The sequence below is a fragment of the Corapipo altera genome, unplaced genomic scaffold, assembly GCF_003945725.1.
Source record: "Corapipo altera isolate COAL_440 unplaced genomic scaffold, ASM394572v1 67, whole genome shotgun sequence".
In the NCBI taxonomy this organism is placed as follows: Eukaryota; Metazoa; Chordata; class Aves; order Passeriformes; family Pipridae; genus Corapipo; species Corapipo altera.
In genome coordinates, this window is record NW_020884906.1 from 5,204,886 (window position 1) to 5,221,507 (window position 16,622).

The 16,622-nt window shown below is 46.0% G+C and overlaps 1 protein-coding gene across 1 annotated transcript in view; it reads left to right on the plus strand.

Annotated features, from left to right (window-relative positions):
- Positions 1–298: 298 nt before the first annotated feature.
- The window catches only part of LOC113951383, a 78,512-nt gene continuing 62,188 nt past the window's right edge, over positions 299–16,622 (plus strand). Inside the window, exons 1-2 of the mRNA XM_027652315.1 lie at positions 299–455; positions 15,181–15,391. Of these exons, the coding sequence (XP_027508116.1) occupies positions 399–455; positions 15,181–15,391 (268 nt within the window). The 5' untranslated portion in view covers positions 299–398. The remainder of the gene's footprint in view (positions 456–15,180; positions 15,392–16,622) is intronic.

Below are 16,622 nucleotides of genomic sequence, written 5' to 3' on the forward strand. Positions count from 1 at the left end.
CTTTCCTGCCAGGACTGACTGACCAGCCACCAAGCTCCTGAGAAAATCAGCATGAAGTGTCAGTCAGGGTTCAGTTCAAGTGACAGCTAAAAATGCCTCTCTGGAGATGAATGAAAGCTGGTGGGCCTGAAATGCAAGCGACCTCAAACAAAGCCAGCCAGTGTCCACACCAGCTCTCTTTTAAATCATACAGTAGCCTTCAGCCATTAACACTTCAAACACCATCTGGCCCTTTGAAAAGTCAGTTCATTTATTAATACTCCTGTAAAGTCCCTTCCACACTCTGTTCACAGGATTGCCTCCTGGACTGGTCAGACCCTGGCTTCTCAGTCCTACGCAAGCAAGGATGAAGAAAATCCTGAAATGCTTTAGGAGGGACAGCAGGATCTGATGGTGGGATGCTGAGGTCTGGAGTCTCACAGGTGCACTGCTGGGTATGTGCTCTCTGGTTTTGGGTGAGTCATGGCTCCTTCCTCTCTCTGTCAGGGCAGGGAAACTGCTCAGACACACATGCCTGCCCCATGTTGGCTGTAGATGCAGCTGGCACAGTGTGGTTCTGGGACTGGCAGGGAGTTTCTAAATTCACTGCTAGTTCCTATTTGCTGGCATATGCCTGAGAGCCAGTAAAGGACTTGGATCTGCCATGGTCTGGGTGTTACCCTGTCTGACAAGGAACATTCCAGGCTGTGAGCTGGAGCTGCAGAGCCGCACTGAGATCTTTTCAAAAGTCAGTCTCTGGGTTCTCTGGGTGTAAGGGTGTCCAGGGCCCATTCCTTCAACTCAGATTCCCCACTCAGCAGCTGACCTGCACATTCTGCTTGCTTGGTTTGGAGATCTCTGCTTTCTTGATTTAAAAATGCTCTTTAGAGCATATTCCATGGACAGACACAGTGCAAGCAGAGTAAGCATGAATTGCACCACACTTGCTGCTCACCAGCTGGCCAGGAGAGAACAGTGCTTGCCTCTGTCTGGGCTGTAGGGCTGGAAAGGTGAGGCTAGCAGCAGGAGGCAAGACAAATAGGAGCCTGTTTTTGATTTGCCATCTGACCCCTGCCAGCTCAGAGCACCCCGTCTGTAATCGTGACCTAAATTAAGCCCAAATGCCATCAGCAAGGCTGTTGCTTTCTCTCACAATACAAGTGTTTCCAGGTACCTAGCCAGAGATTTATAATCCAGCACTAATTACATTCTTGTTTGTGTCTGCTGTCATGCTGGCTTGGGCTTTCTGTGGTTTGTTAAGTCCAAGAGCGTGCCTGGCCCTTTGTGCTGCCAGCCTGTGTGCAGAGACAGCAAGGGGCATCCGTGGCTGACAGCTTAGCAAGCTGCTGGGGGAAACCTGCTGGGCTGGGCTGTCTGTCTTTAGTAGCCCAAATATCACGGGAGAGATTTTGGCTTGTTAAATTCTTGACTGCACAGGTCTGCTGTCCACGGTAGGTTCACTTGATGGAAGTAGCTCTGGCAGCAGCCCAACAGCAGGAATATGGCTTTTCTCTTAAACGTGGAAGGAAACAGAGGCTTGGTGTTCCCTACCCAGCCAGCTCTTGCCTTGTCGATGGCAGATGACCAGCATCTTTAGCTGAGCTTAGGTGCAGTGTTTTTGCTATGAAGATGAAGATTTGATGCTTGTAAACAAAGTCTGGAATTGATTACCAGTAATTAGCAGAGATTCTTCGGTCGGGGTGCTGGAAGGAACAGGATGGAACAACATGCCTCGTGACGTCACGTGGTTCCACAGTGTTAGCTCTCACAGGCTTTGCCCTGCTGGGGAGTGTGCTGGGCAAACCCTTTGTGAGAAGTCAATGTCTTGTCCCACAGGACTTACACACAGCAGACAACCTTTTATCCTGAGTTGCAAAGACTCTCCCCAGAAATACTGGAATGGTTTCTGAAGAAACCCAACTGGGTGTGTGCAAAACCATTGGCTCCTCTAAGGAGCCAAACTGAGTCGTCACTTGTGTGTTCTGTGCTGATTCTCTTCTGCCACACTGTGCCAGGTGGCACAGCAAGTGACGTAGACTCCCAAAAACTGCAAGGGAGGAAAACCCTAGTCCGTATTGCTGGAAAAGCAATTCCAAATGTAATCTGTTCTCTATCCTGCCCTTTGTCTGCTTTCTGTGTTTTCTCCCCATGCCAGGAGTTCTTGAAATCTGTGCTGCTATTGTGACATTGGGGCAGACAAGTCAGGCAAATACTTTACACACACACACACACTCTGAGCAAACCAGACATCCGGTATTTAGAAATAAACAGCATAAAGAGATTTGGGAAAGTCACTGTTCATGCCAAGATATTTAAGAGGCATCTTGATTTGAGTAAAAGCCTCAACTCATTTCCATTTTAATTTTTTTCACTTTGTCTTTTAGCTGTTGAGTTAAAGTTACTTCAAACTAAAATGGATTGTTTCTGTTTCCAGTTGTCTTCCATTTACATTTTGAGGTGCTAATTTTCACCTAAATATTTTATCTGCCAAGGAACAAGCATTTTGCTGGTGGCAAAACATTTTGTTAAAGTTTCTACAAATCCCTAGTAATTCACAGAAGTTAAAGCTGGCAACACTTCATCTTAAACTTTTGGGTTCCATTACTGAGGAATAGAGATCCCCCTTCACTACCCAGTGCCTGGGTCAGCAGTGGTTGGAGGGAGCCAGTGGCCATTCAAGAGAGGTGTCAGACTCCACTGCAGTCTCCTGTCTGCATCACCAAATGTCACTCAGAGCACTTAAATCTACAGCCACCATTGCATGTAGACTGGACACTATTGGTCTTCAGTCCTGGAAATTTGGATCCAGTCCAGTCTTTTTTTTGTTTGTTTGCTTGGTTTTTTTGCTGGTTTTCTTTAGGGTCAGCAGTCATTAAAGGTGATGAGAATCTTGGAGTGAGACCCACACAGCAATCACTAAACACAGGTGTACAAAACTGGTGAAATTATTTCTTTTTAGCAGTAAAGGAAAGTATAGTCGTACTGTGCATCTGTCCTGAAATGTGTGCTTAGTTGTGGGATTGTGGTTTGTCTTTGGTCATGCTGTATATTTTTGAAAAGGAATTGAGGCCAATGGTATATACTTTGTCTCCCGTGTATTCAGATTTATGTGGATGGATTTGAGAAAATATGACAGATGGGAAATAGATGGATGTTTTTTTCCATGCAGGTTGGCAGCTCTTTTACCTGCTAGCAGCTTAAATAATGGAAGCTGTGTGATGACCACGCATTAACACTTTCTGCTGCTCTGAGTGATTTTCAAAAAGAGAGCAATTACTTCAAAATCTGCCGTCCCTGTAGTCAGACCAGTATTCAGAATCTATCTCCAGGTTCAGGTTAGTTTTGGTCACCCATTTTCACCCTGCAGACCATTTGCAAAGATGCTCATTGCTAACCAAGACCCAATTTCTGACAGATTGGTACATAAAGACTCTCCTACTCTGTTTGTAAATAAGACCGGGGTTTGATTTTTGGAAAGCAACATAAGAATATTCTAGGAAGTTCAGGTTCTGAGTGTGTCTGCTGTTTGTCAAGAAGAATTTGGCAATGGTTGCTGTGTGCTACTGGTGTAGCTGAACATCAGGAACTGGAACCACTTTCTCTTGTAGTCCTCGAGGATGTAGCTGGCCTCTGTCTGGGAATGAGGAGAACCTCCCTTACCTCAACAGAGAGATGGGCTATCACAGCTGGGGCTGAGTGAAGAGGGACTCCTCTCCGTCCACCATGTCCGGAGGGCATTGGGTGCTTTGAGAGGATTCAACTCAGTGAGTTTAATACTCTTCTGCAGAAAAATAGAGAATGATAGAGATTTTGTACAATTTCTCTGTTGAGATCTCCTGCCTTCTTCAGCCTCCTTCAAGGCCCCTGTGATGCAGCTGGAATTCTGTTCCAGGAGGCAGAGGAAGAAGGTAATTCCCAGAAACTTGACACCATCTTTTCAGGAGAAGAAAGAAGTTGAAGGGTAATGCTAGAACCCTCCAGTGCCCCAGCATGAGGTTTTCATTGCAATCAAGGTAGGTCTGATAGACTCACTGCACCTGAAGGAGGCTGGGAGCACATGGCACCATCCTTGTTTGCATTTTATCTTGGCACCTCTTCCCAAAGGCTGAGGCACCTTGCTGCCCTGGAAATCTGCAATGTCTCTGAGGAAGCAGCAGCACTCCAGTACACCATGTTTCATGGTACTGTTTGCACAGCTGCAGATGGCACGTGCGGGGCAGACAGGGGCTCCTCATTGAGCAACATTAACCTTATTGACTGGGCACATGATACACTGGGAAACATCTCCAGGAAACCAGCAGTGTGGGAGAGAAGCGCAGAGTGGAGGTTGTTTGAATCCAGGGTCGGTACATTTGTGGCGTGTGAGATGATGTACTGTTGAGAGAGATGATGCTGACAGAGATGTCTGCTGTTCCCTGTGTGCTTCCAGGATATTTGAGTTAGATTCTGCCAAGGATGACTTTTCATCCTGCAAGCTCAGGCTCTTCTATAGGGCTGTTGGCAGTTATTAAAACACAAAGCCCTTCTTGCCTACAAATTCGTGTGCTTGATCTTTCCAGCCCAAATCCTACAAGTAACATGCACTTGTCCCCAGGGCAACTTGCTCAAATAACCACAGCTCTGCCGGAAAAAGGGCCGTTTGAGCCTTAGGGAATTGGGAGGAGAGGTTGAATTATTCCCAGCATCCAAAGACCAAGAGGTTCCTTCTTCAGCAAATGTTTTCAGTTCCCACTTGGTGAATTATTGCTAGGGATTTTTTTTCCCTTCAGTGTTTCCATGAATGTGGTTGAGGCTCTGATCCAGGAAATGGGGGGGAAAAAAACCCTCTGAAAAATGTATCGCACCATTTCAAAACTCAAGTGGAATTAATTAAATCCAAATTTCAACAGTGTGTCCAAAGTTGAGCTGGGCTCGAGACACACTTCAGAAGGTTTGATTTCAAAACAATCCCTTTGCGCACATGCACATAATTTCGGGAGGTTTCTGTGTATCCAGTACAAGGCAGGAACAGGGAGCTGCTCGGTACCTGAGCATACAGGGAAAAGGTAGTATTTGCAGGCCAGCCGGAAAAAATCTTTTTCTGCCTGATTCAGTTTATCCTAATCCTCTGCTCAGCAAGCTGCAGGCTGGAAAAAGAGTCAGGAAATAGTGTTGTGGAAAGGAGAGCCAAACCATTTGAAATGGAGATGCTGTGGCTGGTACACTCACAGTTCTGCTTGCTGGAGAAGTAAAAAGAAATAAAAATAGCTAAGGGACAGTAGAGAAAAAATGTCCAAGACATCAGGCTTGGGCTGAAGCAGAAGAGTTTGGCAATGAAAATTTTTCTGAATGGTGGGGGATGTAGGTCTTTTCCCAGCTCCACCCCTGGGGCTCTGAGTGCTTCCATCCCTATCTATTAAATTAAGATAATGTAATTTACTGCCCCAGGGAAAACACGATGGATTTTAAAAAACAGTGCTAGTAGGCTGGAGCTTTCTCAGATGTTTTTTCAAAGCCCAAACACCAAATTCTTTCCTCATTTTCATGTGTGTGTCCTCACTAGCTGTAAGAGTTGCGCAGGGGTCAGTGAGGAGTAGAACTGGCTCTTTAATGTAGTACTAAACAAATTGTTTCTGTCATGCCTGTTCCCTTGCTTTTCATTCCTTGGGGAGGAAACCAGCATCTCTCATTTGCTTTTGCCTTGTAGTGGTGACCTGGGAGAAAGTTGAGGGGGAGAACTCCGACATGAAAGATCAGTTGTGCCTATTTAGTCTCTGCAAGTGCGGAGATTTTGCATTTAGAGCTTGAAAATGGGGGCGGTTCTACCTCATTTCTGCTAAGCAGCAACACATGTTGTCAGTGTTTTTCCTGTGGATCTTCTGGCAGGGCAGGGATGCTGTGGGTAAAGGTTTTGAAGTGGCTATAGAGACTAAAAATGTCTCTTTTTGTGTGGAAGTTCAGGGGCACTGTGAGTTGATGAACTCTGTTGCAGATGAGAGTTGAAGCATTTCTACAGTCACTGTTTGAGAGAAGGAAAACAGTAGATCTGTGCTGTACTATGAATTTTATAGACTTTAATTTCATCACTACAAGAACAGTTTTATCTGTAAGTGTAAATCAGCACTACACATGCTGCATAGCAGCAGCTGTACCTTGAAATACTGTGGGGTTTATTGGATGGGGATTTCATTGCCTGAACAGGCTCAGAATTCCAGAGTCATGTTTGAACCCTGGAATTAAAGCAACTGAATTCAGAGCTCTGACAGGTCTGGGAATCTATCTTGTTGAACTCAGTGGCAGCTAGACCTGCCAGTACAACAGGGATATTGAAGGATGAGATGAATACATTTGTTCCAAAGACCTCCCAGCCAGATGTTACTCCTGCTGTATTGCATATGGCTTTCTTCAGGCACAGAGTTAACACCGAAACCTGAGCCAGCTGATAACAAGGGCAGGCAAGCGCCAGCTGGGTCTGTGTGGCATTACCCATCCACCTTTTCCTGGCAGCTCCAACACTGGAAACACATTAACAGTGTGGTTCAGTAGAAGTTCAGGAGCTCAACCAATAGAAGGGCCATGCAAACGCTTCTCCCTGAGGAATGGCTACTGACAGCCTGTTTGATGCTCCAAGTCTTTGGTGGGTAACTGGCATATCAGAAATTCATTTCCTCTTTCTTCCTTCTGCATTGCATCAGCAGTGTTGGAAATCACGTTGCCTGATACCACATGGCAGCAGCATGACCTGAAGCAGCACAGTGAAATTGCCAAGACGCTTCTTTTCCAAGCTGAATAAATTCTTTTTCTATCTCCTTTCTCTCATTAATATATCAGGGAGTTGTGGCTTTGTTTTCACAGTGTGGACTTGTCTGCTGGAGCTGGACCCTGCAGCACCCTGGTAGACTAACTTGACAGCATCCCAACCCAAATCCTGCCCAGGAAGCAAGTCTCCCAGCTCATCCAGTGCCATCAGCCAGGTGAGAGGGAGCAGAGAGCTTTTGGCACAGTGGAGGATCAGGAAGGGCTGTGCAGATTGCTGCAAGGACCAATGGAGTACAGTAAGACATTTGCTTGGCTTTTATCTCCTTTTTCTGTGCATCTCAGCAGTGCTGAAAGGGCTCAGCATTTCCTAGAAAACCCTGAACCTCTTATCCACAGCCCTTCTGCAGCTGGGTTTGCTGAGGGCACAATTCCTCATCATTTCAAACCATGCTCTCCCATTGTCCTTCTCTTTTTAGCTTTGTCACTTCCTTTCTCTTCCCTGGAGGAGAACATGTGCTGGTGTTGCCTCAGGAGCAGATGAAATATAAGCTATTGGTTTCCCCACCATGTCCCCTGGCACCCTCCTGCCCCTGTTTTCTGCCAGGACCTGCTCAGCTCTCCTACTTTTCTCTTTGCTATGGCTTGTTCTGTTAGTTGGCCCATGTGTGTCCTCTATCCCTTAGTCCATGTACCCTGTAGCCTGTTTCCTTGCAGGTTTTTCATGTCTTTCAGAGGCAAAAAGGAAAGGGAGGAAATTATATCAGTATACAAATACAATAGTTTCATATTCCTGCTTGATTGCTCCTGGGATGCTTTCACATGTGGCAAACATACACAGACAATTAATCTTGTACACCCACAGGGTGTAACTGTAAAACAGTGCATGACAGATATAGCTGTATCTTCCTTCTCTATTGTGCTGTTTGGGGGATTTTTTGGAACTCCACTTTTTGCTGTGTCAGGGCCAGTTACCCCATCTGGACCCCCAGGCACATTCTATTGGATATGATAAAAGCAGATCCTTATATGGCTTATTAAAATTACATATTAGGATCTTATATTTCCCTTCTGTTCTTTTTTTGGAGCAAGGAGGTAGCCAAAATTGAAAGAAACTCATAAACATGGAGGAAGGGCAGGAGAGAAATGGCTCACAGCACACTTGTTGTAGCAGGGCCTAAGTTGAAGTGGTTCAGGCACAGGTGGTTGGGAGTGAGCAGATAACAACCAACCCACCTGAGAGTGCTCCTTAGAGCCAGACTGCTGAACCATTTTTTAGGCTGCTAAACAAGTCCTGTTCCACCCAAGAGTCCTTGTGCTGGGGTGGAGCTCTCTGGGAAACTCACATAACAAGAGCACATGCTGCTGCTGCAAGAGCTGGAGGCAGGAAACCTCTAAGTACAGGAGCAGTGACTGCTCATTCATGTGCCTCTTCTGTCTGAGCTGATGAGTTCACACTGCTGCCCCCCTGCAGTTCTGGAATCTCATCACCCAGCCCAGATATTCTCTGCCATTCTTGTGCATCTCACAGTTTTCTGCATTCTTCCCAGTATCCTCCATTTCTCTGCATTATAAGCACCTATTCTGTCCAGGCTTACTATTTATATGGATGGGATTCAGCTTCTGTGCAAAAGGCCCTATGGACATTAATCCTCTGGGGACTTCAAAAGGACACACTAGATGGTCACTCCAATTTGAAACTGAGCCTGCTGGGCACAGCAGCTCACTCTGGGTTAATCTGCCTTGTGCCAATTACAGACCTGTGTTTCACAGGATATGAGATCTGTGCAGGGGCTGTGGGCAGAAGGAGGGATTGGGGTTTGTTTAATGTCTGTCCATGTTGTAATTGAATTTGTGCCCAGTGCAATCCACATATGGGCACCATCTCCCCGCATCTGATTCTTTCTCACACACTGATCTGGGGTTTTCCAGACCCACCTCTCCAGCACTGAGATAAAGGACCTCAGCAGGCAGCGAGGATCCAGGCAACAGGCACTTCTGCTTATGCAATAGGCAAACACTGTAGTAAATAACATGTGTAGCTTTGTTATTAAGCTTGATCTTGTTAGGGGGGCAATAAATGTTCTCTGTGATCATTTTTCTTGTAGAATATCAACACAGGATAAAATTGTGGCTCTGGCTTTGCTCTTCCTGCTCATTAGAGCTCCATGCTGCTTCATGCCATGGCCTCAATCTGTTGCTGTTTGCCATGACAGCTGCGTGTCCCCAATTTCCTTCAGACTCATTTTGCACGTGATAATGCTGGCAGTTCTTAGGTTTTTCTTGTCCCTTCCCTCCTGCCCCTTCTCACTTTTACAAAAGCAACTTTGCTGCAAATTGTGTTTAATTTAAAAGAGATGGTTTGGGCAAGATACCTGTTTGCTGGAAACCAAAATCAGGGACATCTGGCATTCATTGGCTTATAAAGGCAAAGAAATGACACAACTAAAATGCAGATACAGAGGATTTCCAGCTACTTGGGGGGGGGGAGGATGTTATTTTAATAAATTGAACTCAGATTTTTTTTTTCTACTTGCTCCTAGCCATAGCTCTGGGTATAGTCTTGACTGGGCCACTTTTTAAATTATATACCACTAAAATAACAGATTTGCTTTACAAAATACTTTTTTTTTCTCTGTCTCTGTTCATCTGCCTTTATATTATCTGCACAGAATTTTTGCTATAAGGCCTGAAGACACTTCTAGAACCATCCCCTGAATCACCAACCTCCACATTTCTGCCAGAAGAAGCTGTTGTATCACCTCCAGAGCCAGGTACATACGCTGTGCCTGGGGGAACCTGGGGACAGAAAAATACACTTGCCTCACTCCCAGTTTCTAGGCTGACTTACAACAAGGGATCCAGAGAATGACCTGGTCTGATTCCCTGGGCATACAGGTGGGAGTGAGAGATGCTTCCCAGAGCTGGCCTGGCCCTGTGATGCAAAGATGCTGAGTGATGCCCTGATAGGCAGAGCTGTGAGGCAGCTCAAGAAATCCCATCTAGTCAGTAGCTATATGACAAAAACCAGCTCCTTCTAACACTTCAAAACAGTAGAGCTTTATTTGAACTTGAAGAGAATAAATGAGTCTTTGGCATTATGTGGGGAGAGAAGACTGTGCTTCTAGCTGCCAGTAGTGCATGCTTTCTAATTCAAGAAGGAGCAACAAGGCCGATCCCATAGACAGCATCAGGCGCAAACCCAAAAAAATCCTGGCTTTGCCCATGGAGAGAGTGAGAAGTTGGATCCTCTAAAACAGAGGCTACTTTATGAGGAGTCAGAAACTGGACCACACACAAACTGGGTATGTGAGGGTAGCAGGGCATTGCTCTCTCTCTTTTGCTGAGGGATCTCTGGGCAGGTCAGCCTGGGCCATACAGCCTCTGTCCCAGCAAGGCCCCTCATCTGTACACAACGGGTTTCATGTCAGCTCATCAGACTCCCCACATCCCCCCACTACTGGCAGTGGTGGAGATTTGGATCAGTGTGAAACCAGAATTTTATGAAGGGCAGAAGTAAAACTCCCCCACATTTCTCTCACTTCCCTATTTGCAATTTCTGGCTGAATCTTTCACTCCTGCTGGATCTTCCCCTGGGAACTGATTGAAAGAGCCTTGCTAGTTTAATCCAAATTGCCCTCCAGTTCCCTGGTGATGCAATTAATTGAAAGCAGGATTTTTACCTCTCTGTTCTGCTTAAAAGTATCCCCTGGCCATCAGGCTCTCCTGCTATGAGATCTAAGAGTCCCTGTGCTGGCAGCCAGTGGGAAGTATGAGCTTGGCTTTCTAAGGGGATAATCCAGGAAGACATCAGGTCCCCCTGAGTGGGAGTCCCAGCCTTAATCAGTGTCTCTCACAGTTGTGGGCTATTGAAGTTCAGCATCAGGAGTAGTTTCTTCCAGCACTGAAGCTTGCAATAGCAAACTTAAACTTTTTGCCCCACAGTAATCTGCAATGGGAGAGGCCCCTAGTGCCTCCCCATGACAGATATCCTTTTGAGAATTTCTATGAATCTGCTCTCCTTGCCACAGAATTAATCAAACTTAGAGATAGATGACAGTCAGGCTTTTGCTAGAGTGAATGTGCTGAAATGCAGTAAATTCCATGTGAAGATCTAATGTCTGATACAGGCATACTCTAAAGAGGCAAAACTTGAACTAGCAAAATTCTGAGAGCTGGGTGACCCCAGCAGAACAGTGTGAGCCTGGGATGAAGAGAGTGAGTGATGCTGTGGCACCACGTGCCTCAGTTTGCCTGGCTGGCAGATAAGTAGGAGGAGAAAAAGACTGTAGAGCTCAGGGCTCTGATTCCTGTTGCCTGTCAGAATTAGTTGTGAATAGGATAGGGAGAAGTTTAAGAATTTGGACCTGTTGCCATAAGTTCTGACCGACAGTTCCTCCTGCCCACATGACTCGTGGTGGTGAGAACAGACTGTGGCAGATAATTTGCAGGTGGACTCTGAGCCAAGGCTGAGTCCCAGTTTGGCTGCTCTTCCTTGTGAAGGGAAAGGCATGTTTTGGTTTTCCTGGGCTGTCTGCAGAGCCTCTCTCTCCAGTCTGGGAGAGGTGCCAGCCACTTCCAATGCCTTTCCCCTGTGAGTTTAATAACTCTACTTCCTTCATCCTGTCTTGAGCTCTCAAAATAGCATCCTCAGGTATGACATGACATATTCTATTGCCCTGCTGTCTGCTGCAGACAGTGCCCTCTTTCTTTCTGCTTATTCGTGCTTTGGTTTATACACAGTGCTTGGGATTGGAATCCTTTGTCATATTAGAGATGCCAGAGACCTGGGAGAGGAGGCAACTCTTGCTGAGAGCACTGGAGCCTGCTACAGAGTGCTAACTCCCACAGCACTAGGATGCATTTTGGAGGGCTCCTAGGCGTATCCAGGACTGACTTAATTTCATTTAGCTACCAGAATTTCCTTGGCATTGGAGCACAGCACATCCTCTAGTTTACCTGAGGTGGGATCCTTTTAGGTCCCTTGAAAATGGTGGATTTTTGCAGGCTATGAAGCAGGGTGATCACAAATCTTCCTTCTCTGTTTAACCACTGACTCTTAGCAAAGCCAAAACTCCTGAGCATGAGTTCATTAGCCCATTGGAACGGTGCTTCCTTGGCTCCTGACTTCCCTCCAAGGCTCTGGCAGCCAGACACCACCTCTGCTGCCAAGCTAAACCTTGCCATGCTGTGTGATGGGACAGGCTGCTCGGCACACAGCCAGGGATGAGCCTGTTCTCACTCAGCTATTGAGCATCCCTGCAGACACACTGGTTATGCCAACCTCCATCCTACACAGCCTTCCATACAGGCTCATATTTCCTCTCTAGAGCTACCTCATCCTTTCATCCATACTCTCTCCCTATAAGAGGAGGCAAATCCATGTTCACTCCATCCTTCCCTTCCAAAAAGCTGTGTCTGGACTGCTGATGCCCTATTGGGGAAGTTAAATGACCCCTTGAAGGGACTGGCTGCCATGTAAACAACCTAGCCCAGCCACTGCAGAGCTCATTTGGCTGGTTTGGCCTCTTGCAGGCTCTCTAAAAGTCATCTCCCCCTCCCTTCTTTTGTGTTCCTGCCAAGTGAGCTCTGCTGCGCTGCGTCCCTGATCTTTTCTGACATTAATTACCCTTTCCTGGCTCAGACTGCCCTGTTTGTGGCCAGAAAACCAAACTCACTTGCGCCTGGAAGCAAAGCAGGAGGGAAGAGAGGGTGTCTGCTTCCTTGGATGGCCAACTGGAATAAGCAGGTGTCTTTGAGCCCTTCCTACCCCAGGGAGAGCTGCTAGAAGGCTTTGCCCATTGCAGCCCAGGCTGGATCCAACTGCTGAGCACCTGCTCTGCCTGCTGGAGTGGCTGGGAGTGAGGGTAATGGGCCGGCTTTGAATCTGTGCCCAGCATCTTCAGAAATGCACCAAACAGACCCAGCACAAGTGCAGGGAGAAACTGCAGCCAGAGTAAATCCTGGAGTCAGCCCATCTCCTTTCATATGTGACTTTGTAGGCCACTAATCTCAAAGTTGTTTTCCTTCACTTCACCTTGGTGCCCATGGCCTCCCACCTCCCTGTCACAGCCCTACCCCAGGAGGTGATATCCCTTCCCATGGGGAGGTATGGGGTCCCAGCTCCTCACATCATGCAACCTGAGGCAGTGTGACAATCCAAGGATGGATGCTGCTCTGAAAACACCACTGAAGACTTTCCTGGCACCAGCCACGTGCTCAGTGCCACCCACTTTCCCAGGGTGACAGTGTTCCAGTGCAGGCCAGAGCTCTGAGGCTCTGAGCTTCTGTTGAGGGAGTACAGTTCTCCTGCTGGGCTTTTGGAGCCTGCCACCAGCCTACATCAGGAGGAAGGGGGTAAATCAGAGAAGGGTAAATATGGGCATGGTGTTGTTCCTGACACTTCTACAGTGCCCTGAAATTCCCATCACACACCCAAAGGAAACAGCAGCACTTGGAGAGCTTAACTGGCAACTCACTAGTTACAAATTCATGGTCTGTATTAACTCCTATGCTATAAACAGACAGAAAGGAAAATCTGTACTTTCTTTGGAGAGAGCAGCAACGTTTCTCAAAAGGAGCATCTGTATGTGTTTGCCACATCTTTGAGCCTGCATCTAATCTAAAGGGACCCATGAAGCAGAGTTATTTCTAAAATACAGCACCATCTAGTGCTGTGCTGCAACAGGTCACTGCGGGCAGCCCACATGTCCCCACCTCGGCACCCCTCAGCACTTGGGGGTCTTCTCCTCATTTTCCCTTCCCAGTGTAAGACTGCCTTTTGGAGTGGGCTTTGATTTGGTTTGTGTGTCAGATGGCAGTGGGTTGTCTGAGGGCTGCTTCAACAAGTCTCTGTGCCTCTGTGTACTTGCAGGGTTCCAGCAGCCTCTTGCATAATTCATGGAGAAATTCTGTTAAAACTCCATCCAAACCTCAAATCGTATGTGAAATGCAGCTGGAAACCATCTTTGTAGATTCGAGCCATTGCAAACATCCCTTCCCCCTGCTCCACCACACCTTGTATTCCTGTGTGTTAAAGCCAGGGAAAATTTCTAGTTGTGCAGAAATCCTGGAGCTGATTGACACAAATACAGCTGTTTACCTGGGCAGTGCCTGTACCCTTGTGACCTGCAGAAACATAAAGGGTGATGGGCTATTGCTGAGGGTCTGGGGGGACGGGGGGGGGGCAAGAAAGATAGTATCAGCAGGTTAAATTTCACAATTTAAAGCCTTATATTTGCACTGGAAAATAAACTTCATGAGAGTTGAAAACTGCTGATCTGAAGTATCTGTGGGATAAAAATGGGATTAAAAGGAATTAAAAGTGCTGCAAACACTAAGAGGTGTACAAGTTGTTTGGCCAAGAGCAGAACTGGCTGATCATTATGGAGTTAATTTACCTACCTTCCTGCCACCCCATCATAAAAAAAACAACCTGAAAATGGTTGGCTTTTTCCCATACCCGAAATTCAAGGGTTCAGATTAAACCCAAATTTTCTTCAAGTTATATCTAGGATTCATATGCGTGGTTAAGACATGTAATGTGGTACTAAGAGCTCCTGTAAGTCAGAGCAATCTTTAAATCAAAGCAACCTTACACTCCTCTCCCCTTCCAAACCCAGGCACTGTGAGGTGAAACCCTTGAGTTGTAGGAGCATGGAAGGAGAAACTAGTAGGCCAGGAAATGCTTACAGTGGTGCTGTGTGATTGACTCTTGCTGTACAGACAGGTTTCCTCCTGCTTTTCCAGGGAGAAGGAATGTTGTATGAAGAAAACATAGTCTGGCAGTAGCTTTGTGTGATGTAACCATGGGTAGGATTTGGGATGGAAAAAGTTTGTTCTGTGGTAACCAATACCACAATGGGGGAGGATGCCTGAGAAACTCGTTTCTTTCACAAGCGTGTGATACCTTTTCCCACATCTATTTGACCATTTAACCAAAGGAAAACATATTGTTTCTTTGCACCAGGCTTTGTTATTTCCCCTTTCCCAGAGGATGAGGCCAACATCAGCATGAAGGTGTGAGAATTTTGAAGCAGAACTGCTTGCTGTGTACATAAGGGGATGGTTTCCTTGTGACACCAACAAAATCAAAACTACGAAGCCTCTATTTTGGAGCTAGCCCCAATGGCAATAAAAATTAAATTGTCCTTTTCAATTCTTTTGTTTACTGAAACACAAAAGCAGCAGTGTAGGAACTTGCTCTCCATGGCTCACAGCAAGGGCAGGGTTGGTATGAACCAGTTCTCAGACACAGCTGTGCCTGAGACCCCAAGAGCTTCTTCTTTCAGAGACCCAGGCCACAGTCATGAGTTGGTGTAGCCTTGTAAATCCAGCTGGCCAAAGCATTTTGCTACTCAGCTATCAGGAAACACCTTTTGTAGGTGCTGTGGCATGTGCATATCTCTTTGGTCTTACCTCCACATGTCAAACATGCCTCTCTTGCTGGTTTTTTTGCACAAACAGGAGCTGCTGCCTCACACTGGACTCTGGCCTCCCATCGATGCAGTGTCAACCCAGCAGCATCCTGCCCTGAAGGAGAGAAGTTCCAAGCATCAAACATCAAGAACAGGTCCCATGGAGACAAGGCCACACAGCAGCTTCCATGTGTCAGCGTTCCCACTGCGTCCTTCCCACAGGCAGCCCAAATTCGGCTGCTCACATACACAGCTCTGTGGTGAGCTAATGTTCAAATAAAAACACTGCTAAGTCATACCTCTGTGTTCCTCTCTAGCACTATCTTGGCCTTTCTTGGGTCAATGTGGGATTGTTCCCTGTGTTTGTTCCTAGACCTTTTATTTCTCCCTTTGCCGGCCTAATTATGAATGCCCCAGCTGAGAGAGCTTTCCATTTCCTTCATTTGCTAGGCAACTAAATGTCTGCACATTTCCATAGGGGTCTGTAAACATCTCATGGTACATTCTCCTAATTAGAAAACAATGTCTGTAGTTGTGTTTACATTGCTATGCTTATTAGGAAGTAAAATGCTGGGTTGGTCTTGTGTTATGTGCAACTTGAGATTGTGCATTTGTGTGCTGTTCGGAGGAGTTTTTAATTGGTTTTTAAGAAATGTATCTTGGGGGTTTCTTGGTTTCTGAATCAACACAGACAGAGGGTTTACAGCTTAGCTATTGTATGAAATTACAGATCACATGTTCCCTGTGAACTTTCCCTAAGTTTATTCAACTCCAAAAATGTAAGTTGAGTTAAAGAGGAAATATTGCATGGGTTCAGCAACGAGCCACCTCCCTGGGAGGCACTACTTGTGATCAGGCAGTAAAGTTTCAGATCAGTTGGGCAGAACTAGTAACAAATATCTCCAAGTTAATATCTGTACAAAGGGGAATCAGAGGTTTTCCACATTTCTAGGAGCAGTATTCTAGAAGCATAAAGAAGGAATCCATGAGTTCATCAGTTCTGATCTTCCATATAATTCAGACTGTAGTAATCAAAATCAATTTGAGATCAATGTCTTTTGAACTGAATATGTGTTTGAGAAAGGAGTCCAGTCTTGCTTCAGAAATTGCCAGTAGTGAAGAGCTGATTGCTACCTTATAAATTGTTCCAGTTATTAGAAATGTTCACTTTACTGCTATATTCTTACTTCAACTCCCAGCCCCTAAATCTACATTTTGTCTCCCAGAATGATAAGCCTTTGGTCAGTTTTGTTCCCCATATTTCTGCTTCAACAGAGTGTAAGATCACTCCGTAACAAGAAGAATAAATTGCAATATTGGATGCTTCTGCTTGAAACCTATTTTGTAAACTTTAGATTCAATTTGTGGCTCTTGTCTGGACCTTTTCCAGTCTATCAATGTACTGTGAAGGGTGAACCCAGGCTCTGTGTACTGCCAAATGCCTCACTACCAAGTGCAAGGGTGGGGGAATTGCTCTTTGTTACTGATGAT